This window comes from Chelonia mydas, chromosome 6 (genome assembly GCF_015237465.2).
Source record: "Chelonia mydas isolate rCheMyd1 chromosome 6, rCheMyd1.pri.v2, whole genome shotgun sequence".
NCBI lineage: Eukaryota > Metazoa > Chordata > Testudines > Cheloniidae > Chelonia > Chelonia mydas.
The window spans coordinates 6,554,430-6,582,107 of NC_051246.2; the positions used below are offsets into that span (position 1 = coordinate 6,554,430).

A 27,678-nucleotide genomic window follows, 5' to 3' on the forward strand; every position below is an offset into this window, starting at 1 on the left:
GGGGCCAGACCCAGCTCCCGCCAATCCCCAGAAGGGGAGGGGTGGGACAGGAAGTACGAAGGGCGGGACCCTCTGCCCAGTGGGGAGAGCACCAGGGAGGGAGACAGACACAGGCTGCCGGCTGCTCCCTCGCGATCCTGCTGCCGACCCAGGGGAGGCCCTGGGCCAGGAGGAACCGGACCGGGAGGAAGGCCTGCGGCGACCAGGACTGCCAGCCACTGAGTACGCGGAGGACCTGGAGGGGCCCGGCTGCAGCCCGGGCCAGCGTGAGTCCGACACAGAGGGGGAGCGGGAGCTGCCCGCAGCGGAAGACCCGGACGAGCTGGAGGGAGCGGAGAGACCCGCCGGAGAGACCGGGTAGGAAATAGCCCAGGGGCAGAACTGCACTGTGGGGTGGGTGTGTTTGGTCAGAGGGCGCGGACGACCCCGCTGACCCAGCGGCAGGACCTTTGCCCCCCGCCACTGACCGGGCCCAGGGGCTGGAACTCAGTGGACTCGTGCCGGTGCCCTCCTGCCTGAGGGGCACGCCGCGGACTCGTGCCGGCGCCCCCTTGCCTGAGGGGCGTGCCGCGGACTCGTGCCGGCGCCCCCCTGCCTGAGGGGCACGCCGCGGACTCGTGCCGGCGCCCCCTTGCCTGAGGGGCGTGCCGCGGACTCGTGCCGGCGCCCCCCTGCCTGAGGGGCACGCCGCGGACTCGTGCCGGTGCCCCTCTGCCCGAGGGGCGTGCCGCGGACTCGTGCCGGCGCCCCCCTGCTGGAGGGGCGTGCCGTGGACTCGTGCCGGTGCCCCCCTGCCCGAGGGGCGTGCCGCGGACTCGTGCCGGTGCCCCTCTGCCCGAGGGGCGTGCCGCGGACTCGTGCCGGCGCCCCCCTGCTGGAGGGGCATGCCGTGGACTCGTGCCGGTGCCCCTCTGCCCGAGGGGCGTGCCGCGGACTCGTGCCGGCTCCCACCTGCCGGAGGGGCGCGCCGCGGACTCGTGCCGGCGCCCCCCTGCCTGAGGGGCGCGCTGCGGACTCGTGCCGGCTCCCACCTGCCGGAGGGGCGCGCCGCGGACTCCGGCTGGCACACCTTCCCCGCTAATTCCCCAGCGCCCGAAAGGTGTGACTGAGGCCTGCCAGTGGGATCATAGCTCTCCATCACCCCTAGGGGCTCGGAGGACCGACTGAAACCTGTCACAGTCCCCAATTGATCCTTCCTTGGTTACCTCGTTCCCTATCAGCTGGCCGGCTTCCCCCAGGATAGAATATGTCAACACCAGCCCAGCCTGGATAACACGGAGCTGGGGGTCATGGATGGCCAGAAGCGCTGCCTGGAGGAAAGATCTTTTCTGGCCTTCCGTGAAGATCTCTCCAAAGTCCTAGAACCAACAGCACCAGAGCCCTTGTCAATTGCCCAGAACCAGGCTCCAAATCCCTCTAGTGTCTCACCAGGTGCATAAGAGTCCTGGGGCAGCGAACCTTTGGGGTCCCATGGACCAAGGAACCCCCTTCAGTAAGAGGTTGCAGGCACTGAGGAATAGCTCTTTCTGGAGCAGGAGTCACCACAGGTGCCATGACAGGCTGGGAACATGTCTGCGCGCTCTGGAACCCAGCTCACAAAGACAACAAAAGCCCCGTTACTGCTCCCAGCAGCGCTATCTCCTGCAGCTCAGCCGCTAGAGGTTAGGGGCCTTTTCGATCTGCTTCCATTCCTGCTCCCCACCCCACCGACAATCCCACGAGCATCACATATGGTGCCGAGATTCAGCCCAGGAAAGGAGCTCAGTGTCCCTCACCTGATGCCCAGGGCAGGGGCAAGTCAGGTTCTGCTCCCTGACTCGCCATGGTGCTTGGCAAACTCCACACCCTGCCTGTGCTTCCAGAGGTGCAGGGAATCCAACAAGGACCTGTTCCAGCAATTGTTGGTGTGAGCTTCCCAACTCACTGACCCAGGGGCTCCCCTCTCAGACACCAGGGTGTCAGCCAGGGAAACAGTGAGCAGAGCCAGATTCCTGGAGATACAATCCTCCGTTAACCCAACCTCCCCAGGGGATCCCTTTTATGCCACGTAGCCATGGATCCATGCAACACACACAAGTCTTGACCATTAGCAAGGCTCCAACCCAACCCAGGGTCCTCAGCCTCTTGCAGCTGAACACTCTCTGCTGGAAATAAGTATCATAGAATATCAGGGTTGGAAGAGACCTCAGGAGTTCATCTAGTTCAACCCCCTGCTCAAAGCAGGACCAATCCCCAACTAAATCATCCAACAAATTTTTGCCCCAGGTCCCTAAATGGCCCCCTCAAGGATTGAACTTATAACCCTAGGTTTAGCAGGCCAATGCTCAAACCACTGAGCTATCCCTCCTCCTCCATAACACACTCACTGCAGGGGGAGACAGCTCCACACCTGAGCTACTGAAATGCACTGGCGGAGAGTCCTTACCTCCCCTACCCTTGCCATGTTCCTGTAGGCCAGGCGCTCGGTGTCTTGGAGCCAGTCCCGACACCACAGATCGCTTGCCTCTCTGATGTTCAGCCCTGGGGGAGAAAGACACACCCATTGGGGAGGTTTGGTATCCGGCTTTAGTGCCTGTTTCCCTTTGGTGGGTGAACACTGGCTGGGGTCCTCGTGGCATCCACGGCCCAATGGACTCGCAGGGTCCCCACCAGGTGGTTTAGTACCTGAAGAGGGATTTGTCTCAGTCATCACAGTAATCAGATGACCCTTATGGTCATTGTGCTCTGGGAGTGGGTGCCTAATGGCGGCATCTAATACTGAGAATCCCCCACGCTCACTGACGTCAGGATCTGGCCCTAGCTACCCAACTGGTGACATCCTACAAGTGTTGTGACTGTCCCCTGTGGTCCTTGCCCCTGCCCTCATGATGGGCTCTGTCTCTTCATGTGTCTCAATACCTCAGTTCCTGTCCCCTCACCAGCTAGCAGCCCCCTGGGTGGGCTGATTTCCCTGGACTGGGGGACAGAGCCAGGCTATGAGGTAAAGCAGCCAATTTCCCTGGCATGTTCTCCCCCTTCCTCTCTTCCTGAAATAGGGAGATGAGTGTGAGTCATCATCTAAGCTGGGGTCAGTCTCAGAGGAGGGGGCTTCTTTCTGTAGGGTCCCTTGGCCAGTAAGTGGGGGGCCCAAAACAGGGACCTTCTTTCCACTGGGGTCCCTCTGCCCTGCTGCAGTTGGTCTAAGAGAAGAGGCCTTAGTTCTATTGGTGTCCCAATGGCCAGCTGGAGTTAGTCTCCAAGGGACTCATTTCTATGGGGTCCCATTGCCCAGCTGGGTTTCTTACCCCTCCTCTGCAGCAGGAGCCTCTGCAGCCAATAGATCCCATCCAAGGCTTGCCGTCTGATGTCGTTGGCTGGGTCAGAGATGTAGAGACCCAGCTGCAGCACAAAGTTGCCCGCCTTGGGGAAATCGGAGGAGGTCTGGTGGAGGAGGAGAAGAGGGGAATCCATCAACATTCTGCCTTCAGCTCCCCAGCTCCCCTGGGATAGAGCTCTGCTCCCATCCATCTGTAGGAGGCACTGGGGTAGAGGAACTAGAACCCTTTTTCTCTCTGTCCCCAAGGGAGCTTGGAGCAAAGGGACCAGGGCATGGGCCCTCTCTGAGCACTAGCTGCCAGGCTTCTCCGGAGTAACAAGGGCACTGAGGCCAGGCACGACCTTGCCAGCCACTGTCCTATGGAACATCGCAGTCCTTTACGGAGCCAGGGGGGACCACTTAACCAGGGGATGAGAAATTTAACTCAAGCCCTGGCTCTGCAGGATGCTGTGGTCAAAGGTCACTTACGTCAAATCCGGAGAGGGAGGTGGCAAATCGGAGCAGGGCAGCGTTGCTCCTTATGGCCCTAGCTCTCTCCTGAGTGTTACTGGAGTCGAGCCAGAAATGGATGTGCTACGGGAGAAGAAGGCAGGGGAGGGTCAGTGGGCAGGTGTAAATGCTCTACAAACGAGCCTCTCCGACTCCACACGGAGCTGAGACGTTGTGCTCAGGATGGAAAAACTGACTCCTCATGTGGGGGTTCATGACACTGCCCACGTCTTGCTGGGCACAAGCTGTCAGTATCTCTCCAGCCTGGGACAAAGCTCGGCCTTGGGGCTGGTCTATTTGCTCTGAACCCCTGATCCATCAACAGCCCATCGGATCAAGGCACATGCCCTGGGCCCCCAGACCCCAGCTCCAGAGGCCTTCGTAGGATGGATGGATGGATGGGCCGTGAGGACAGAAGAGCTGATTCCCTGAGGCTCCTCCTGTATCTTAGGGTCTCCCTAGAAAGGAGCCAGTAACTTTTCTCAGAGGCCCGTGTCCCAGATCGCACAGGGGTTTCAGTCTTTCAGTCCCCAGCCAGGCCTGGTGCTCACTGTTAGTGCTCAGTGGAACCGTGCAGAGCTTTGGCTGACAGTCCCAGCTATTTCCCTCTGCCCCCGCCCTTCCTCGTCACCGCTACCCAGGATGGCGGAAGGGTCCCAACATTGCACTGCACTGACGGCTCTGGGAAAGTGTGGCCGGCTGGGACCGAGCTGGGAGGACACAGTGGAAACATGGTTCTTCTAGTCTCTCCTTTACAGCCCTCCCATGGGGTTCATGGGAAATTCCCCCCCAGACCCTCCCATTCTGCTCACTTCCAAGAGGTGCTGCAGCTTGTCTGTGGTGGGGGTCTCAGTAAGCAGGCCCCCGGGCATGGTGTCCAGACTCTGTAAATAGGTGTTGTGCAGAGCCTGCAAGAAGAGGGAGCACCCATCAGTCATTGGACATGGGGCTACCCCAGTCAGGGAATCTGGAGGGTTCTCTGGGGAGCCCTGGCCAGACCCAAAAGGCACATCCTGGCCTCTGCCATTCACATCACTCCAGGGACACTTAGCAAGAGTTCATGGCCGGATGCAGGCTGGCTCTTCAATCCTTGCCCTTAGCAGTTCTCTGCGCAGGGCCTGGTACCCAGCAGAGTTTGGAACAGCCAAACCGCAATGGGTGGGAGGTAGGATCCCCGGGAGAGTCCAGGCAGCAGAGCAGAGAGTGAGGAGAAGAGGGAAGGCTGGGATCAGCCACAGAGGGGTAACGCAACACCTCTGGAGGGAAGGGGTCCTCCCTGACAGTTAGTGTCGTCCCCCCGCCCTGCCTGGGCCTGTTCCCAGCTCTGCTCACCCCTCCCCTCTTCTCAGCAGCTCCATCAAACCGAGGGAGCAGGGACCAGAGGCCGCTCTTGCGCCGGGGACAGAGAAGTAGGGTCATGACCTACCCGGAAGAGGGTGGTGTCCTGCCCAGTGCCCATGGTGAAGATGGTGTAGAGTAGAGCCCGCAGGAGGCGTGACTCCAGCTCCAGGGCAAGTGGCGGCTTCAGTTTGCTGGCGGGAGAGAGGAGCCCATGTTATGCTTGGCAGCACCGGAGTGGCGCTGGCACTGCCATGCACATCACCCTCCTCCCCTGCAGTGATCCCCTCCCTATGGCCACTGTGACGTTACGGGAGTGGAATCACCCCCCAGCCAGGAAAGAGGGGATGTTCCCAGCTCCTCTGCTGTGGGATGCAAACAGCCACGGCTGGGGGTAATCTAGGCTGGAGAGGATCTGGGGTTACCAGCTCTGGACCTGATCAGCGCCAGGGTTAGGGCAGCTGGATGGGAGGGTCCTGGTACCTGAGGCTGCAAACCGCTGCCATGGAGCTGGAGATGATGCAGCTCGGCTCAGACGCCATGGGCAGATTGTCAATCAGCTCCTGAGAGACCCCAAGGAGATAAAATCGCTTGTGAGATTCAGGCCCTGCAGACCCACAGGCGCTTCCCAGGGAGGAGGCCAAAGTGCTCTGCAGAAACAGCCAGTGTCACCCCCACCCCCAACCAGCTGGGCCCCCCATTCCTCCCATCCATCAAACTTACTCCTTCCTTCCCCCTCTCCCACCCAATTCCTCCCTCCCCTCAGCCTCAGCTGCCCCTCCGGCCTCACAATTCCTTCACTGCCAGCTCCCAATCAGTGTCAGAATTCCCCCCTTCCCTGTTCCCAAGCCCTCAGCCCCAGGAACCCCTGTCTTCTGCTTCCCCCTCCAGCCCAACTAACTCTTCCTCCCATGTTGGGCTCCCTCGCCCCCCCAGGGGCCAGGCACAGGGTCCCACTCACCGCAACGCTGTCCACGAGGGCTCCTTTGGAGAAGTGCAGCTCCAGAGTGTCCCAGCCCTGCTTCTGTGTCGAGAAGCACAGATTCGGGACAGCATGGAAGAAGCAGAGCTGTTTGGCCCTGTCCTCCACCCACTAAGAGTGGGGTGGGGGGAGACAGAGAGACTGTTAGGTAGGGATCTCCCCACCCCACCTACACCAGCTCCAGGGCTCAGGAACCCCATGGAGTTAGACAGGAAAGCCGCCCCTCTTCCTGAAACTAGTTTCGCCCTGACCAGACTGGGGTTGTAATTTGGATGGTGTCTGCGGGGAGCGGACATCTTTGCCTGCATGAGATGAACACCCCCACTTTGGGGTGCCAGGTAACAGGGGAGAAGTGCCCCTCATAGCGGGTGATGGATTCTCCGGGACAAGACCCCGAATGTGGGTGGGGATGGAACAAGGGGCAGGACAGACTCGGGGGCAGCGCAGATGGAAGATTTTTGTACCTCAGCTCTGCCCTGGAGGTGCTGCTGGATGACCCTGATGATGTCTTGTTCAGGGGACACATCCTCCTCCTCCTCCTCCAGCTGGGCACTGAGGGTCTCTGCACCAGGGAGAGAAGGAGAAAAGCATCATTTATGCTTCTGCTGTGGGAATGCAGGGTAGAGAAATGGCTCAATGTCCCCCATCCTCAACAAGGAACCCATCCTGTCCCTCCCAGAGATGCCCTCAGCCCCATCAGCCTCAGGGCCCCGTGGCCATCAGCCCCTCCCCCAACATCATCACGGGAGGCTGGAGCTCCCCTGACACTGCCCAGCATCCCCTGCCGCAGGGTGCGGCTGTGCCACTCCCACTGGTGTCAGTGGGGCTCCCGTGGCTCAGTCCTGGCGCCTTCGTGAGCCAATGGGCACAGGGTGTGTCATAAATATAAAGGGAAGGGTAACCACCTTTCTGTATACAGTGCTATAAAATCCCTCCTGGCCAGAGGCAAAACCCTTTCATCTGTAAAGGGTTAAGAAGCTAAGATAACCTCGCTGGCACCTGACCCAAAATGACCAATGAGGGAACAAAATACTTTCAAATCTGGAGGGTGGAGGGGGAGGGAACAAAGGGTTCTGTCTGTCTGTGTAATGCTTTTGCCAGGAACAAATCAGAAATGCAAGCCTTCCAACTCCTGTTAGGTTAGTAAGTAATCTAGCTAGAAAACGCGTTAGCTTTTCTTTTGTTTAATGGCTGGTAAAATAAGCTGTGCTGGAGGGAATGTATATTCCTGTTCTTGTGTCTTTTGGTAATTTAAGGTTTTGCCTAGATGAATTCTCTCTGTTTTAAATCTGATTACCCGGTAAGGTATTTACCATCCTAGTTTTACAGAGGTAATTCTTTTACCTTTTCTTTAAATAAAATTCTTCTTTTAAAAACCTGATTGATTTTTCATTGTTCTTATGATCCAAGGGTTTGGGTCTTTGTTCCCCTGTACCAATTGGTGAGGATTATTATCAAGCCTTCCCCAGGAAAGGGGGTGTAGGGCTTGGGGGGATATTTGGAGGGAAAACATCTCCAAGTGGTCTCTTTCCCTGTTCTTTATTTAAAACGCTTGGTGGTGGCAGCAAACTGTTCAAGGACAAGGCAAAGTTTGTACCTTGGGGAAGTTTTTAACCTTAGCTGGTCAGAATAAACTTAGGGTGTCTTTCATGCACCCTAAAGTTCAGAGTGGGGAAGGAACCTTGACATGGTGGCAGTGGTGGGATCATTTTGAACCCTAAGCACAGCAGGATTTTAAAAGGTTTCGTAAAACATGACTGCAGCTGTAGATTCTCTATCTCTCTGCCTGGGGGACAGAGCAGCAGGCATAACAAAAGGATTTTTCTGTAGGCTGAGAACAGCTATCAAAGAAAAACGGTATCAGGTTACAGCACAGCAAAATTTTACAAGTCAGGGTTTTTTTGTTTTTGTTTTCTTTCTAACTCTCGGGTGTTAAGTTAGTTAAAAACAGAGAGGTTAGGATGACAGAATGCCATGTTCAACAGGAGCTGGAATTAGCGAGATTTGAGGCTAAGGAAAAACAAAAGGAACGTAAAAGATGGGTAGAACTCAGACAGATGAAAATGAAGGCAAAAGGAAAAGAAATGGAGGGGGAAAAAAGAAAAAGAAAGAAATGGAGGCTGCCCCTAGGAGAGCGAAGGAGGCCAAAAAAAGAAAAGAAATGGAGGCAAAGGAAAAAGAAATGCAGGCACTGGAGATGGAGAAGGCAAAGGCTCAGCAGAATATACTAAATAACCCTAACAATCCACAAATGGGAGTGACTATGTCCACAGTATAATGAATCCAGTGATATTGCTGAATATTTTCTCACCTTTGAGACACTGCACACTCCATCAAATTCCTGAAGCTCACAAGATGACCACACTGGAAGAAAAATTGACTGGAAGAGCTCTTGACATATTCAATAAGATGCTGATTGAGGAGGCTTAGAACTATAATAAATTCAAGGATTTGATTTTAAAACAATTTCAAGTTACACCTGAAACTTACAGAGTAAAATTTAAAGCCCTTAAAAGAGGACCTAGTCTAAGTAATGTGACTCATGTAAACCAGATAACAGATCTGTTTGATAAATCATAGCACAGCAGGGTTGGAAGGGATCTTGGGAGGTTATTTAGTCCAACCCCCTACTCAAAGCAGGACTAATCCCCAATTTTTGCCCCAGATCCATAAATGGCCCCCTCAAGGATTGAGCTCACAACCTTGGGTTTAGCAAGCCAATGCTCAAACCACTGAGCTATACCTCCCCCACAATGGCTCAATGGATGGGATGTAACTAGCTTTGGAGGAATACGGGATTTGATAATACAGGATCAATTCCTGAATATGTCCAAGGATGATAGAAAACAGTGTTTATGGGATAAAAAAATGGACTCAACAGGAAGTCTTGCTTCCTATGCTGATCAATACAAGCAGTCCCAGACCGCCAGACAGGTGGGGCAAACCAGCACAAAACAGGTGGAGGGAGGAGAGAGGAACAACCCTGGTCGCAGTTGGAGCAGATACCAGAAGGGACACCCTCTGACCACACCCTACTACCGGTGGCAGCCCAAGGCCCCAACTACACCCCAAGGAACACTCCAGACACCTTATCGTCCTGCCACACCATTTTCTAGCAACCCACCTCCACCCAGCAACCAGTCAGCTTGGCAATGTTTTAAATGTAACAAGCCGGGGCATCTAAAGGTCAACTGCCCCAAGAACCCCAACAAATTACAGTTCATTGCACTGAAATCACACCAGAGGTCCTCAGGCCCAGATGCCTCCCAGATACCCTCAGAGGGGAGGGAAACTGTGAGTGTGGGAGGGAAGAAGGTCACCGCGTGGAGGGACACTGGAGCACAAGTGTCGGCCATCCATGCTTCCTTAGTGGACCCCAATTTAATCGACCCAGAGGTCCAAGTGACGATTCAACCCTTCAAGTCCAACTCTTTTGACTTGTCTACAGCCAAGTTGCCGGTCCAGTACAAGCGCTGGTCAGGAACGTGGATTTTTGCAGTCTATGATGATTATCCCATCCCCATGCTCTTAGGGGAAGACTTGGCCGATCATGTGAAGCTAGCGAAGAGGGTGGGAATGGTCACCCAGAGCCAGGCTAAGCAAGCTGTCACACCTAGCTCTGTTCCGGAGACTTCTACCAGGACCCGCTCAAAGGTGATGGAACCGGACCCCATACCAACATCTGCAACAGCAGTAGTGAATCCAGTCCCAGAGACCCAGACGGAACCAGTCCCAGAACCGGAACCGGCAGAACAACCAGCACCAGAACCATTGCCAGCACTGAATCCAGTACTTGCAACCCCAATACCAGAGGCTCCCACTGAACCTGCAGTGGCAGCAGCAGATAACCCTACACAAGAGGCTCAGCTGGAGCCTGAACCCCAACATAGTGCACCAGCGAAGAGCGGTTCACAGTCAATGAAAACAGCTCCATCACCTCCATTGCTTCCAGGTCCACAATCCAATAAGAAACTGATATCTCCAGCATCAAGGCAACAGTTCCAGACCGAACAGAAAGCAGATCAAAGCCTCCAGAGAGCTTGGACGGCAGCACAAAGCAACCCACCACCTCTCAGCTCTTCTAATAGATCCAGGTTTCTTGTAAAAAAAGGACTTTTATAAAAGGAAACTCTTTCTGGTGGACACCAGGAAAACTGGCATCCTCAGAGACAGTTGGTCGTTCCAACTAAGTACGGGGTAAAGCTGTTAAGCTTAGCCCACGATCATCCTAGTGGCCATGCTGGGGTGAACAGAACCAAAAACCATTTGGGAAAGTCATTCCACAAGGAAGGAATGGACAAGAATGTTTCTACCTATGTCCGGTCTTGTGAGGTATGCCAAAGAGTGGGAAAACCCCAAGACCAGGTCAAAGCCCCTCTTCAGCCACTCCCCATCATTAAGGTTCCATTTCAGCAAGTAGCTGTAAATATTCTGGGTCCTTTTCAAAAAAAGACACCCATAGGAAAGCAGTACATACTGACTTTCATGGATTTTGCCACCCGATGGCCAGAAGCAGTAGCTCTAACCAACACGAGGGCTAAAAGTGTGTGCCAGGCACTAGCAGACATTTTTGCCAGGGTAAGTTGGCCCTCCAACATCCTTACAGATGCAGGAACTAATTTCCTGGCAGGAACTATGGAAAGCCTTTGGGAAGCCCATGGGGTGAACCACTTGGTTGCCACCCCTTACCACCATCAAACAAATGGCCTGGTGGAGAAGTTTAATGAAACTTTGGGGGCCATAATACGTAAATTCGTAAATGAGCACTCCAGTGATTGGGACCTAGTGTTGCAGCAGTTGCTCTTTGCCTACAGAGCTGTACTCCATCCCAGTTTAGGAGTTTCACCATTTGAACTTGTATATGGCCGCAAGGTTAAGATCCATTACAGTTGGTGAAGCAGCAATGGGAGGGGTCTACACCTTCTCCAGGAACTAACATTCTGAACTTTGTAACCAACCTACAAAACACCTGCCGAACCTCTTTAGCCCTTTCTAAAGAAAACCTACAGGATGTTCAAAAAGAGCAAAAAGCCTGGTTTGATAAACATGCCAGAATGCATTCCTTCAAAGTAGGGCACCACGTCATGGTCTTAAAGGAGCTCCAGACCCATAAAATAAAAGTATTGTGGGAAGGGCCATTCACGGTTCAGAAGCGCCTGGGAGCTGTTAATTATCTCATAGCATTCCCCACCTCCAACCAAAAGCTTAAGGTGTACCATATTAATTCTCTAAAGCCCTTTTATTCCAGAGAATTAAAGGTTTGTCAGTTTACAGCCCAGGGAGGAGATGACGCTGAGTGGCCTGAAGGTGTCTACAACAAAGGAAAAAGTGATGGTGGCGTGGAAAAGGTAAACCTCTCCCTGACCCTTGGGCGTATGCAGCGACAGCAGATCCAGGAGCTGCGCACTAGCTACGCGATAACATTCTCAGCCACCCCAGGACTGACTGAACGGGCATACCACTCCATTGACACAGGTAATGCTCACCCAATTAAAGTCTAACCTTACCGGGTGTCTCCTCAAGCTAAAACTGCTATAGAACAGGAGATCCAGGACATGCTACAGATGGGTGTAATCCGCCCCTCTGGCAGTGCATGGGCATCTCCTGCGGTTCTAGTTCCCAAACCAGATGGGGAGATATGTTTTTGTGAGGACTACTGTAAGCTAAATGCTGTAACTCGCCCAGACAACTATCCAATGCCATGCACAGATGAACTATTAGAGAAACTGGGACGGGCCCAGTTCATCTCTACCTTGGACTTAACCAAGGGGTACTGGCAGGTACCGCTAGAAGAATCCACCAAGGAAAGGTCAGCATTCACCACACATGTCGGGCTGTATGAATTTAATGTCCTCCCTTTGGGGCTGCGAAATGCACCCGCCACCTTCCAAAGACTTGTAGATGGTCTCCTAGCGGGATTAGGAGAATATGCAGTCTACTACCTTGACGATGTGGCCATATTTTCGGATTCCTGGGCAGAACACCTGGAACATCTACAAAAAGTCTTCAAGTGCATAAGGGAGGCAGGACTAACTGTTAAGGCTAAGAAGTCTCAAATAGGCCTAAACAGAGTGACTTACCTTGGACACCAGGTGGGTCAAGGAACTATCAACCCCCATCAGGCCAAAGTGGATGCTATCCAAAAGTGGCCTATCCCAAAGTCAAAGAAACAGGTCCAATCCTTCTTAGGCTTGGCCGGATATTACAGGCAATTTGTACCGCAATACAGCCAAATCGCTGCCGCACTGACAGACCTAACCAAAAAGAAACAGCCAAATGCCGTTCAGTGGACTGAAGAGTGTCAGAAGGCCTTTAACCAGCTTAAAGCAACACTCATGTCTGACCCTGAACTAATGGCCCCAGACTTTGACAAACCGTTCCTAGTAACCACAGATGCATCCGAGCGTGGTGTGGGAGCAGTTTTAATGCAGGAAGGACCGGATCAAGATTTCCACCCTGTAGTGTTTCTCAGCAAGAATTTGTCTGAGAGGGAAAGCAACTGGTCAGTCAGTGAAAAAGAATGTTACGCCATTGTCTGCGCTCTGGAAAAGCTACGCCCATACGTTTGGGGACGGCGTTTCCACCTGCAAACCGACCATGCTGCTCTACAGTGGCTTCATACCGCCACGGGAAATAACAAAAAACTCATTCGGTGGAGTTTAGCTCTCCAAGATTTTGATTTTGACATCCAACACATCTCAGGAGCTTCTAACAAAGTGGCTGATGCACTCTCCCGTGAAAGTTTCCCAGAACCAACTGGTTAAAATCATCCTTGAGATGTGGAAAATATTGTTAGTCTTTATATACTTGGTAGTATATTTAGAGGTGCATGTGTCTTATTAACTCTGTTTTCTCCTAGAGCTCCAGGAAGAAATCACAGCCAGCGTTTCACCCTATCTGTGATTTTGGGGGTGTTTCATAAATATAAAGGGAAGGGTAAACACCTTTAAAATCCCTCCTGGCCAGAGAAAAAACCCTTTCATTTGTAAAAGATTAAGAAGCTAGGATAACCTGGCTGGCACCTGACCAAAATGACCAATGAGGAGATAAGATACTTTCAAAGCTGGAGGAGGGGAGAAACAAAGGTTCTCTCTGTCTGTGTGTTGTTTTTGCCGGGAACAGAAAAGGAATGGAGTCTTAGAACTTAGTAAGTAATCTAGCTAGATATGCATTAGATTCTGTTTGTTTAAATGGCTGAGAAAATAAGCTGTGCTGAATGGAATGGATATTCCTGTTTTTGTGTCTTTTTTTAACTTAAGGTTTTGCCTAAAGGGATTCTCTATGTTTTGAATTTAATTACCCTGTAAGGTATTTACCATCCTGATTTTCCAGCGGTGATTCTTTTATTTTTTTCTTCTATTAAAATTCTTCTTTTAAGAACCTGATTGCTCTTTCATTGTTCTTAAGATCCAAGGGTTTGGGTCTGTGTTCACCTGTGCAAATTGGTGAGGATTTTTATCAAGCCTTCCCCAAGAAAGGTGGTGTAGGGTTTGGGGAAGATTTGTGGGGGAAAGACATTTCCAAGTGGGCTGTTTCCCGGTTATATATCTGTTAGACTCTTGGTGGTGGCAGCGATAAAGTCCAAGGGAAAAAGGGAAATAGTTTGTACCTTGGGGAAGTTTTAACCTAAGTGGCTAAAAATAAGCTTAGGAGGTTTTCATGCAGGTCCCCACACCTGTACTCTAGAGTTCAGAGTGGGGAAGGAACCTTGACAACTACTAATAAGATGCAGATGATTGTGCCCTCCTACCACTCACAGAGGGAGATGTCCCGTGCATCGTAGATCGTTTCACTGAAGCATCAAAATTTTTTGGCCTCAAAATCAGCCTGGAGAAAACTGTGGAGTTGCATCAATCATCTTCACCACTCCAGGCCATATCCCCGAGCATCTCCATTAGTGAAAGCCAACTAAAGCAAATTGACAATTTTACCTCTCTCTGCGGCAGCATCTTCAATGATGGATCTCTTGACAAAGAGATCACAAATAGGATACAGAAAGCTTCTCAGTCGCTAGGAAAGCTACATTACACAGTCTGGAAATCCCACAACATAACCCTCTCAATAAAAATAAATCTTTACAATGCTTTTGTGCTCACATCTCTCTTCTACAGCTGTGAGACCTGGACACCATACAAATGGCCTATCAAACAGCTAGAGCCTTCCATATCTGATTTCTGCACAGCATTGTGGGGATCTGCTGGCAAGACAAAATTACCAACTGGGAGTTTCTCCAAAAGTCAAATGCCACAATCACGGAGACGATGCTGATAAAAGCCCAACTGTGCTGGGTTGGACACATCATAAGGATGCCTGAACATTGACTTGCCAGAAAAAATGTCTATGGAGAATTGGCACAAGGACACCGGAATCAAGGCCACACCAGAAAGCACCACAAGGACAGCATCAAGAACTGCCTACACTTTGGTGCAATAAAACTGCATAGTCTCAAGAAGGCTGCATCAAATAGATCAGCATAGTGACACCCAACACTCAAGTTTTCAAGACTTTGAAGAGGATAGAAATAATCGACTGTTAGCTGCAAGGGGAAAGTGTCATACCACTGTGATTGCTATCAAGACTCTCACCAATGATCTTGTCTGCCCGATCTGCTCACGAGCATGCACATCATGCTTTGGGCTTCAGAGTCCCTCCAGAATCCACAAAAAGCGACAGCAGGAAAACATGGTAGTCGAACCGACGGACTCTGAGAAAAAGACCCGCAGCAATTTCTCAAGGTTAATTTTCAAAGAGACATATTGACAATTTTAGCATCAGGGATCCCATGGATATTAATGCAAGTCATACAGCTAACGCACCATTTACAGCTTTAAGAATTGATCCCCTGGTTTTATATATACCTGTAACTAACCCTTTTTCCAGGTATTTTCAGCAATCAAAAGGAACAAACTCAATTTTCCAGAAGTTCTCATAAAGACCTAATTAATGCTGGTTTGAGTTTCCCTTAACCAACTGGTCTGAAATCAGTCTCGGTCACAGTGACTCCAGGCACTGTCAATGTCAAAGACTTGTCCTTGTATTTCCCAACAAGATCAATTGCACTTCATTGTCCCCAAACTCAAAATTTAACTAAAATGCCCAAAACTGTCACAAAACTGAAATGCAAATGAGGCCTGGCCCATTCAGGCAACTCTCCTGTCTGTCCAACAGATGGCAGCAGAGAGCTTCTCCCCAGTGAAATCCCTGCCCGTCTGCAGTTTTTAAGCAGCTCTGGACGACCCTTCTCTCATTTCACCAACAGATGACCAAAGCGAGTTTCCTTTGCTCCAAGGCTTCAGGTCACAGGGCTTACACACACAAGACAAAGACCAGAGGTGGGAACGTTCCTCACTGGGAATGAAATCAGTGTGAGATATTGTGAGGAAATTAATTAACAGAGCCCTCCCACTGGATGTCAGGGAAAGAACAGGAGGAAATTGGTTAAGACAGGGACCAAGGGCCATCTGGGCAGGAAGTAGCCTGAATTCAACAGTGGGGACTGGTGTCTCTGGAACTCATCCCTAGAGAAGCTGATGGGAAAGTGCCCGTTGACTTCAGTGGCTCAGGCCCTCTTGTCCTAGGTCAGAGAGGGTGGGAGGAGGGTAACAGTATCTTGAGCTAATACAATCCAGACATGTCTGAGATGTGGGGTTTCATCTTGTTATTAATAGTATTAAAGCAGTGCTCGAGGGCTCAGCTGAGATCAGGGCCCTGTTTGCTGGGTACTGCACAGACACGCCATGAGAGATCACCCCTGCCCCAAAGAGCTCACAGTCTGAACAGACAAGGGAGGATTATTCTTCCCATATTACACATGGGGAAACTGAGGCCCCAGAGATTCAGTGATTTGCCCAGTTATAGCCCATTGTCTTCAACATTACATAAGACCATCCTTCCTCTGCAACCCAAATCTGGGAAAGGTGGCATTCAAAAGCACCAGTAAGATAATTAAATGCTGGAGGGGGCTAGAGAGGAGGTTTGGGGTCTAATCCTGACGCTACATGAGAATGGAAGTACCTGGCTGTGTACACTGCAAAGAAAAACCCATAGCCTCGAGCCTCGGAGCCCAAGGTAATTGACTCAGCTTGTAGCACCCATGCTGCAGGGCTAAAGATAGCAGTGCAGACGTTCAGGCTCAGACTGGAGTCCAGGCTCTGAGACTCTGCGAGCAGGGAGGTTTTCAGAGCATCGTCTCCAGCCTAAGTCTAAACATCTACACCACTCTGTTTATCCCCTCAGCCCTAGGCTCTGAGGCTTGGTGCTGGAGGTCTTTTATTGCAGTGTACAATACCCCTAGTGTCTGTACAAATTCAACCCAACAAGGCAGGGTTATAATTAGTGGAGCTCAATAGGGAACAGTTTGCTGGGTATATCTAAGCTGATTGGTCTGCAAAAAACAACCCACCCCATTTTGCGTATCTCATTTGTCTCTAAGTATGGTGAAGCAGTAGCAACATACCGTTAAGGTTGAGGCAGAGTTTTCATTTCAGCGGAGCATTATTTTTAAGAAATTACTTTAAAGTAAAGAAAGAGAAATTAAAATTGGCATATTATTTGAACTTTTCATGGGGGTTTGATGCAGACTAGGCTCAGACATACAAAACTGTTACACCTCAAAAATTCACACTTTGAAAAATTTTAAATGGGTATCTTGTGTCCCCCGCCCCACACCCCAGAGTCCTTTTGCAACAAATCTAGACTATTCAGGGTTCTGATCTTTGTCTCACACATTACTCTGCCCAGACAAATTAGTATAATAACTGTTCCAAACATGACTGAAATCATCTTCACAACACCCCTGGTGAGATAAGGTGGTATCATTCTCATTTTACAGATGAGGAACTGAGTCACAGAGATTAATAGCAAGCATGTTCTCGGACTTTCTGCTCCTCTGAGACCTTTCTCTGCCCCTGATTGGCCACTACAGGATCCTTGTATAAAAATGAGGCCCCTACCTCCATCCCGTGAGGCTAAATGAGGGCCCATGTGGTCCTGAGGGAGAAGGGAGCTTGGAATGTCCCTTGGGTGACAGTAAAACTGACACAACAAAGTCACCCCGGGCAGCCTGAGTGGGGGGAAGATGGGGTTGATGAATGCAGGGGAGTGATTTGGGGTGAGGAGTTAGGAGGCGGTGGAGCTCCCAGCCCCAAACCCCCAGGGGATGGATATTTTTCCCTATCACCTAAGATGGGGATGGGGCCTTTCTATTGCTGGGCTCCTTGGAGACCCAGCAGGGCCCAGCTCTAGACTGTGGTTCAGGCCTTACCCAGGATCCCAGCCCTGGCAGCTGCTGCTGCCCCTTGTGCCCCATCCCATCAGCCCGGCTGGGCCCTTCTGCACCATGTGGTGGGGCCCTCTCCAGATGGGGTTGTTTGCTCTGCAGCCTCAGCCCCTGCTGGATCAGGCCAAGCTGTGGGGAGGGAGCCCTGAGCAGCCCGAGGTGGGAGGCCAGGGAGACCCAGCCCCGGCACCGCAGCAGCAGGTGGGGAGAGGAGCCCAGTGCTGGAACGATAGGGCAGATGGAGCATGTATGGGAGACACACAGGGAGCATTGATGGGGCGGAGTGTTAATGGACACTTAAGAGGCTTGTGTATTGGAGGTATGGCCCATGTTTCTGGCTAGTAAAAAGTCATGGTGCAGAGAGACAGTGTCCGTCTGAGAGACTGTTCCTTAGGAGCTGGAGGAGGCATTTGTATAGGGAGGAGCTGGTTACCTGTCCCCGTTGTCTCCCTGGTCATGGGTTAGCAGCACAAGTGGGCAGAGTCTATGGAATCATGACACAGCCACATGGTCCGTAGGCAAGAGAACAACGTCTGTTCATTGCTGGGAGTGGGATAGAGGCAGCTCCCCTCCTGCTGCTGGGACAGTTTCCCTTTCTCCCTGAGGCAGGAAACAAACCTTCTTCAGCTGCCTCTCAAGCCTGGTCCACACCTAAAACGTAGGTTGGCCTAGCTACATCACTCGGAGGGCTGTGGAAAATTTCACATCCTGTGCAACACAGTTTCATGAGCCTAATCCCCATTGCAGATGGAGCTGGGTCACTTGAGGAATTCTTCTGTCCACTGAGCTACTGCCTCTCAAAGGGGTGGATTTTCTCGAGTGAAGGAAAAATCCTTTCCAGCACCGTAGCACGTCTCCACTGCCGTGATGCAACTGTGCCACTATACAGCTTGTAGTGTAGTCATTCCCTCTGTGATGGGGTGTTCACCCCACACCACCCCTGAGGGGATTAACTTGGCTCAGAAGGGGCTACTGTGCACGATGGTCTGGGCCTGGGTGAGGTGTAGGCTGGATAAACAGCCCTACCTGTACCTGAAGCCCAGTTGGACAGGAAGGGGCTGGCCTTGTATAAAGCCAGGGAGAGCAGTGCAGAAAGGGGGCTGCAGGGACGGAGAGCTGGCAGTCACTCTCAGGGGTGTGAGAAAGGAGTAGGAAGAAGACGAGGCAAACAGCAGTGAGGGTAAGACCACCTAGACTTTTGCTGCTGATTGCAGGGTCCCGAGGCTGGAACCCAGTATCGAGGGTGGGCCTGGGTTCCCCTACCAGCTACCAGGGAAGTGGCACAGATGGGGAGGTGGACTTTGAATACTGCCTGAGATGGTTTGTTTAGAGAGACTTTTATACACCAAAAGGGAGGGGGGGAACTATAGTGATCTGGCCAGATGGTCAAGCCATGAAGAGGAAATGCTGCAGCTTCTAGAGCATGAGAGAAGCTGCCAAATGCGTGATTAGGACAAAGGGAGCTGAGAAACTTCAAGAGGAGGTCTCAAACCAGTGGCAAGCTAATGCCCCGATGAGCCACAAGGAGGCAACACAGCTGTGATGGTGCAAACCCCTTCACACCCTCAGTGTTACTTCCTGGGAGGGACATCCTTCCTCTCTGAAAGGAGCCACACCCTTTAAGTATGACACTCAGCAAATACTGACCCAGTATTGCCTAGAAAGAGGGCATTGGGATGGCACTAGAAGGGACCATGGCAGACAGTTTTCATCTCTAATGTGGACCTTATGGTTACTCTGGAACCAGAGCCCCCTTTGCTGTATATCTCCCCATTGTCCTCTGCATCCAGACTATTACCATACCAGAGCCTAAGTGCTGACGATGACAATTCTCTGTGTCTATAAAGAGTGGGCCTAGTGCCTTCCTCGCATGCACGAGCTGAAGAGCTCCCTGTTTCAACACATCAGCGACCTTTTTATTCATCAGCTTCAACACAGAATCATACTTCAGGGAGAGCTCACATTTCCTAGTTCCCCCCATTATTGCACCATGTGCCTGGCACCGGCCTGGCTCTAACGGGCCCAATGGAGTCACTGATATGGAGTCCTTCTCCACTTTTTTATGTTGGTGAAGGAACTGTATGGAGGCTGCTCCACTTGTTATCCCCTAGTAGGGGATGGAAGGGCATCAAGTGTGCACGTGTGGCCACAACATACACTGCTGGCTAAAAGACAAAGATAAAGGCATCTTGAAGAACTCCAGTTACTGTAAGGTAAGTAACCTCTCTTTACTTTGGGTGTCCCTTTCTGTGTGTGTGTGTTTTGTTTTGGGGTTTTTTTCTTTTACAATATCTTCTTGATCTGGAGTTTGTTTGGGTTTTTTTGTCTCTAATGGCCAGTGACCAAACAAAGAATTTCAGTTAAATGAAATGGCTTGCGCGGTAAGAGCTGGGTTTACTGCCAATATCTGCATGGTGATTTCCCAACTTTTACCTTTGAAGGACAGATTCAAGGAGGGAGAATCTTTATAACTTGCAGTTTGTTTTGAGCTGCAAAATCCTCTGCTGAAAAAAGAAATGTGTTTGATTTCCTAACGAGAGTTCCGAGTTTTATCATTAGTTACAGATTCAGATTTAAAGCGCTGGAGACCCTTCATGATCTGAATCCTGCCTTGGCTATGGCATGTTTTTAATTAGACCTCTGGAATAATAGAGAAGGAATGGTTGCTGACTGAATGCTTGGCATCTGGGAACAAAAGCTGGAGTCCCGGGTTCGTCTAAGGCTATGTCTACACTGGCAATTGAACAACAAAGCTTTTGTCATTCAGAGGTGTTAAAAACAACAAAAACCCGAAAGACAAAAGTTTTTCCGCGACAAGTGCCAGTGTGAACAGCACCTTGTTGGCACCAGCGGTCTCCTACCCACAACGCAAATGCCACTCGTTGGGGGTGGAAGTATTTTGTTGGCAAAAGAGCCAAGAAACAGCAGCTCCACTGCCCGACTTCTAGCATCCCGGCTGTGTCAACATGGCCATGCCGCTAAAAGCTGCGTAGTGTAGACAAAGCCTGACTGAGGCCGCTCGGCATTCATAAACTAGAGCACCATGAACTCAGGACACCTAGAAAGGAGCTACACTGTTTTTACCAGTTGTACAATGAACTTGGAATAAAGCGTGAGCAAATGTGCCTTTTGTCTCCACACAGACCTGGGCTGTCTTTGTAAAGGAGTTTGCCTATTTCTCCTAGGAAAGGAGTGTAGAAAGTGCGCTAGTTTGCATCCCCTGACTGTCTCTAAATCCGGTGTTGATTTTACCATTTTAATTAAAATTTTTGGTTCACACTGGGCCTAATTCATCCTTGGTTCAACTCCCATTAGCTTTAATGAAGCTACACGAGGGATGAATTTGGCCCGATGTCCAGTGTAAAACAAAAAAGACAAATTTTCACTCTAGGGGCCCGGCCACTGGGCACCATCCTTTCCCTGTGAAGTGACGCCTGTGGAAGTCTTGAGTGCCTCTCCGGTCTCACTCTATCTTTTCTGAGGTGCCACTTTTTTCCTCTGGTTGGGGTGTTGAGGGTTCTAGCATTGCTCCATAAATCAGGCTAATTAGTCTGGCGGGAGCTACCTCCAGGTAAGTCCTAGTATGGCAGTGTCTCCAGTATTATGTAAGCTGTGACATGGAGTGGAAATACTTTAGTCTGCTAAGCAATAAGTGAGTTCATCTCATTTTGTCTTATAGCACTTTAACTCTGTTTAGATGACACGTTAATTAGATTTTGATTATGATAATTTTTTTGAATTTTCATAATGCCTTCTGTCCACACATCTCAAACCACTTCAGTGATTATTGAGGATTATTAGGAGGGAATGCCTTTTGGAAATGCATTTTCCCCTGGCTCTGAGACTGGCTGAATTTTCAATATCTCTTGTGGATTTAAACCGTCTTTGCCCCAGCTCTAGGGCCCACTGAGTGCCTCTTCTCTGGTGTGTATTTAAACTATCTGCTAAGTAAAGCCAGAGGAGAAATGTCTTTTTGGTGCTGGAACAGACTGCCTCCTAAAATCCTCAACACTGAGACTGTTCTGATCCTTCTGGCACAGCCCAAAGCCCAGATTTTAAGGAATGGCGATGGATTTGGGTTCTTCAATTTTGGGTTGTCAATTTTAGACACTTTGGATCTGATTTTCAGAAACTGCTGAGCAACTGTATCTCCAAAAGAAGTTGACTGGAGTTGTGGGTGCAAAGCACCACTGAAAATGTGATTGAAGGTGTTTCAAGTTGGGGTCCCAAAACAGAGAGGGACTAAAAATCTGTGTCCATTTCTGAAAATTTGGACCTTAATATTGTAATTTATATTCCAAAGTCTATACATTGGGAATCATTAAGAAAGGGATAGATAATAAGTGAGAAAAAATCATGTTGCCACTACATAAATCCATGGTACGCCCACATCTTGAATACTGTGTGCAGATGTGGTCACCCCATCTCAAAAAAAGATCTATTGGAATTGGAAAAGGTTCAGAAATGGCAACAACAATGATGAGGGGGATGGAACAGCTTCCGTATGAGGAGAGATTAATAAGACTGGGACTTTTCAGCTTGGAAAAGAGATAACTAAGGCGGGATATGATTGCGGTGTATAAAATCGTGACTGGTGTGGAGAATGGAAATAAGGAATATTCTCATACTGTGCTGTTGTGACAAGCTGTAGACCCACTCCTGGTCCTACAGCTCTACCAGCATTCACACAGGTAGGGACACACCCAGCTGCAGTTACATGCAGGCTCTCTGACTAGCCACTGTGTGAACCAACAATAGAGAGGCTACAGTCAAGATAACCCCCAGCTTCCCAGGCACTCTCCCCCCCCCCCCCCCCGCCACTGGAGTATAAACCCAAAATGTTACCATCTTGCACTGCACAGGGAACTGTACAGCGTAAGACCATAGATTTGCCCCTCCCTCAATGAGGAGAGGAAATGCAACAAGCCTGTGTTAAGCCAAGCTGAGATTTTTCCCCAGACACTTTACTGAAAGGCACACTGGGTTTAGATTAAAACATAAAACAAGTTTATTAGCTTATTATTTTATTAAGTTTTAAGCGATTATACAGGATAGTAAACAGATCAAAGCAGATTTTCTAGCAAATAAACAAAAACACAAACTAAGCTTAACATACTAGACAGACTGGATATGAGTTAGCAGATTCTCACCCTAACTGGTGGTACAAGCAGACTTGCAGATTCTTAAGGTACAAGCTGCATTTGCTTTGGAGCTTGGGTTTCCCAGAGTAATCATATTCAGCAAATCATAACTTTTCCAATGGCACCTTACATGACCCATCTTGCACAAAAATTACAGTTATGCTATAATCATATCATAAGAATATCACTAAAGAATATGGGGTGCAATGTCTCACATTCATTGCAAAAGTTTGCAACACAGACATCTGTCATTAAATTATGTCTTTAAGCTAATGGTTCAATAAGTGATCACGGTTTGGTCTCTTGTGAACAAGATACCCTTTCTCAGATTACACCCACAGTTAGAAATTCAGATCTGATTCTGGTCGCCAGTTATCAGAATTAAGAACGTCCATTTGTTCTAATGACGAAGTGTCTGAAAAATGTTACCACTTTGCATTTTGTTTCAGTACGTCTGGAGATCAGTGTGAGAAAAACAGGTTGTAAAATGGCTGTTGTTCCAGCAGTTTTAATTAACCAGTTATCTCTACGAGGGTTCTGGTGGTTCTTTGTATTTCTTCCTTAACTAAGGTGTGGACCAGAGAATTAATGTAAATCTCTAAGTTTTATTCGCCATAATAGAATTTTAAAAGCAAATAAAGATTTAAAGAAGGCAAAATGCAAGTGGTTAGATTATAGTGTCTACAAGAATGAATTCAGTGTCTGGTGGTACAATTTATTAAGAGATAATAAATCCAATATATTAATTCAAGGTCTAGCACAGTCATAGTATGTCAGCAAACTTCCTCCTATTTCTGTACTATACTGGTAGCTTTCTTTGGTACCAAAATAGAACTGTGATACCTGAAATACAGAGCAATTAAGTTTACCCAACATAAGTTTGCATCATCTTCAAATGTTGCTAACTCAGTGCTCATTCTGCTTTCCAGATCACTACTAAATATATTTAAAAAAGGAGAGACTTTGTACAGAATCTTGAGGCACCCAGCTGTTAACTTGTTGCCATGATGAAAACTGAGTATTTAATCCTTCTCTTTGCTTTCTGTTTCCTAGTCAGGTTTTGATCCTTGACAATATTTTGACTCTCACCCCATGACAACTTCACTTCTTTAGTAGCCTCATGTGAAAAGGCATTTTGGAAGTATAAATGATTTGTCAGTTTGTTGTCCTCTATCTACTATTTTCTTTATTGACACATTTGCTGTCCTCCAGTTGTAACTTCATAATTTTGTAAGCAGTTCAGCCATTTCATACTTAGGCTCCTTCAGAACTCTTAGAAGTACCATCAGGACTTGGTGACTTATTGTTTGTTAAATTATCATTTTATTCCAGCACCTCTTCTTCTGACACTTCACCTCTGATCTCTCTGAAACACTCAGGGTTTCTCTTAGCTGTATTGTTGCAGGTAAACAACAGTTTCCTGTTACACATATTTTTTTTAATAATATGAGTTTTTCCAGCCTCAACACTCTAAATAATGTATTCACTTTCTGGGCCTTTGTGTTGTTTCCAGACAGCTAATTTGAAACTTGTTAATGAAAGAAGATGCATACGTAGAAGCAATTAGCTTAAAATTAACAAAGTGATGACTTTGTTCAAGAAAATACAAGAGTAGCCAAAGACTTTTTATACATCAGTTGAAACCAACCTGAAGATGTATTCTCCAGCTCCATCTCAAGAGTTGTGATGACTGCTTTCTCAAGATGGATAGAAAGTTCATTCAAGTAGGTGTTACGACAACCATACTTTTGGATTTGGCAGCGGTCTCCCCAAACAGGCTTGAAACAGAGTTAATAGACGCTTAATAGACAAGACTTTAGTTGTTACCAGCTAGCATGTGCTCTTGGAGGCCAACCAATAATGGTCCTGCTTTCAGTCTTGTGCAGATGTTCCTACTTCAGAAAGTGACATGCTGAACAAAACCAGTATTTTATACAGTTTCTGCTGGGCAGCACGGCCTGGTTCCTCTTCCTGGCAAAGTTGATGTGGGCCAAACAGAAAATGACCCATGTTTCTGGTGAGGATTTGAGTCTTTGCATGAGTTCATGCCCTTTTCATCAGTATTTTCAGCTGCCTACAGGAATGTTAGAATAGAGTCTCTATGTAAAGTCTTTTCACATCCCTTGAGGATTCTGTATCAAAGAATCATAGAAGATTAGGGTTGGAAGAGACCTCAGGAGGTCATCGAGTCCAAACCCCTGCTCAAAGCAGGACCAACACCAACTAAATCATCCCAGCCAGGGCTTTGTCAAGCTGAGTCTTAAAAACCTCTAAGGATGGAGATTCCACCACCTCTCTAGGTAATCCATTCCAGTGCTTCACCACCCTCCTAGTGAAACAGTGTTTCCTAATATCCAATCTAAACCTCCCGCACTGCAACTTGAGACCATTGCTCCTTGTTCTGTCATCTACCACCACTGAAAACAGCCTAGCTCTTTGTAACCCCCCTTCAGGTAGATGAAGGCTGCTATCAAATCCCCCCTCACTCTTCTCTTCTGCAGACTTAATAAGCCCAGTTCCCTCAGCCTCTCCTCATAAGTCATGTGCACCAGCCCCCTAATCATTTTCGTTGTCCTCCGCTGGACTCTCTCCAATTTGTCCACATTTCTTCTGTACTGGGGGGCCCAAAACTGGAAGCAATATTCCAGGTGTGGCCTCACCAGTGCCAAATAGAGGGGAATAATCACTTCCCTCCATATGCTGGCAATGATATTACTAATGCAGCCCCAATATGCTGTTAGCCTTCTTGGCAACAAGGGCACACTGCTGACTCATATCCAGCTTTTCATCCACTGTAATCCCCAGGTCCTTCTCTGCAGAACTGCTGCTTAGCCAGTCGGTCCCCAGCCTGTAGCAGTGCAAGGGATTCTTTCATCCTAAATGCAGGACTCTGCACTTGTCCTTGTTGAACCTCATCAGATTTCTTTTGGCCCAATCCTCCAATTTGTCTAGGTCACTCTGGACCCTATCCCTACCCTCCAGCATATCTACCTCTCCCCCAGCTTAGTGTCACCTGTGAACTTGCTGAGGGTGCAATCCATCCCATCATCCAGATCATTAATGAAGATGTTGAACAAAACCGGCCCCAGAGTGACCACTTGATACTTGCTGCCGACTAGAAATCGAGCCGTTCATCACTCCGCATTCAGCCTGATGATGTAGCCAGCCTTCTATCCACCTTATAGTCCATTCATCCAATCCATACTTTTTTTAACTTGTACTTGTTTAGTAGTTTGTCACACAAAAATATAAAATGATTTAATTCAGTAGCTTTAATTCAACGCCAATAATGTTGATAATAAAATACCAATTAGCTGTTTACACCTCTGTTCCAGTTCTTGGTTCCTACCTTCTCTTTACTTGCAAGACAACAGGATCACTTCATTTGTTGTGGTTCTGTGCAACTGCCAATCATATAGTCAAAACCTATGGTCATTTGCATCATATTACATTTCACTGGGTTCACTTTAAAGATTTGCACTACATATTGACTTCTCAGCACACCAATAGAATGCATTATCTTCTTAGTATAAAACAGATGCCTTGTTCCAACTTTAACTATTAGTTTGATATTTATCTGTATTGGTAGATATATAATCTTATCGATCACATCTCAATTTAAAATAGACAGCATGGGCTGGACTATTTGTAATACTCTTTGTGCTCATGTTGCCTTCGCAAAGAAATTGGACTGACGAGTTATAGCATTGGTTCTCAACCGGGGTTATGTGTACTCCTGAGGGCATGCAGAGGTCTTCCAGGGGGTACATCAACTCCTCTAAATATTTGCCTAGTTTTACAACAGGCCACATAAAAAACACTAGCAAAGTCAGTACAAATTAAAATTTCATACAATTACTGGTTTATACTGCTCTATATACTATACACTGAAATGTAAGTACAATATTTATATTCCAATAGATTTATTTTATAATTATATGGTCAAAATGAGACAGCCAGCAATTTTTCAGTACTAGTGTGCTGTGACACTCTTTGTATTTTTATGTCTGATTTTGTAAGCAAATAGTTTTTAAGTGAGGTCAAACTTGGGAGTTCGCAAGACAAAACAGACTCCTCAAAGGGGTCCAGTAGTCTGGAAAGACTGGGAGCCGCTGAGTGATAGAAACTTTAGATACCTTTTACTTTTCTATATGGTTTCTTACATTTTAATTGCACCTTTTAGAGCTCTGTTTACCTTTTATAACTCTATCGTTATGACAGTATTTCAAATAATAACTTGATCTAGTGTACATGTGTATTACTTAAAAAAAACCCTTGTGTTAAAAGACAGTTAAGGTTGCAAAGACAGGCACTCAAGAAGAAGAAGAAGATAGAATTAAGGCTGCACATCCTTAGTTAGTCCCCCTTGTGCATATGCATTATTATAATTATCAAGTTACATGATCACATACTATTTTTTCCATTGGACCCTTGCCTCATTTAGTGCACAAGATGAACAATGCTGACTCAATGGATTCAATATTTTTTTGTCATTCAGTGTGTGGCAGTCGGCCTTCTTAACTGCATGTCATCCAAACCCTGCACAGAGTGCAGAATTCTTAATTTTCTTTTCAATAACATTTGTAACTGTAATATCTCAGTGTTTCACAAACATGAACATATCTTCACAACACCTCTGTAAGGTGGAGAGGTATTATTATCCCTATTTACAGATGGGGAACTGTAGGCACAGAGAAATGAAGGCCAAAATTATCAACTGTTTACTAATTCTGGATGTCCAACTTGAGAGACCTTAGTATCTTAGTATACTTGAATATTTAGCCTTTTTGTAGTACTTTATCTGTTCCGTGGACAGCTTCCATTGATCTTAGCTGCAGTTGTGATTGGTCAGCACTCCTACAAATCTGACACCAGGTATCTCAAGTTGGGCACCCTGAAAATAAGGAACACACAGTCAGTGGCCACCTATGAGGAAGAGTTTTGGTTTAAGTGACTTGCCCAGCATTATATAGGAAATGTGTGTTGGAGGCAGGGTAGAATCCAGTCCTCCAGGGCAGAATGTAGCTACCTAAAACCACAAAGCTAATCCTTGCTCTTCCTGCAGTCTCCTGCCTCATTTGCAGCACACCTTTCAATTTCTGCAACAAGCAAGCCATGGGCTCTATGGCCAACA

General features: G+C 48.5%; 1 protein-coding gene across 2 annotated transcripts in view; it reads right to left on the reverse strand.

The window, feature by feature from the left end:
- The window catches only part of LOC119566513 (maestro heat-like repeat-containing protein family member 7), a 626,780-nt gene that overhangs the window by 8,113 nt on the left and 590,989 nt on the right, over positions 1-27,678 (reverse strand). Inside the window, exons 2-11 of one of the 2 annotated variants that reach the window (XM_043549298.1) lie at positions 8,437-8,557; positions 6,590-6,687; positions 6,105-6,236; positions 5,627-5,706; positions 5,232-5,337; positions 4,618-4,713; positions 3,785-3,889; positions 3,285-3,420; positions 2,426-2,520; positions 1,206-1,358 (exon numbers count right to left, since the gene is read on the reverse strand). In XM_043549298.1, coding sequence (XP_043405233.1) covers positions 1,206-1,358; positions 2,426-2,520; positions 3,285-3,420; positions 3,785-3,889; positions 4,618-4,713; positions 5,232-5,337; positions 5,627-5,685 — 750 coding nt within the window. In that variant the 5' untranslated portion in view covers positions 5,686-5,706; positions 6,105-6,236; positions 6,590-6,687; positions 8,437-8,557. Of the gene's footprint in view, positions 1-1,205; positions 1,359-2,425; positions 2,521-3,284; positions 3,421-3,784; positions 3,890-4,617; positions 4,714-5,231; positions 5,338-5,626; positions 5,707-6,104; positions 6,237-6,589; positions 6,688-8,436; positions 9,358-27,678 lie in introns of those variants that run through there. The other variant, XM_043549297.1, reaches the window with a different exon arrangement.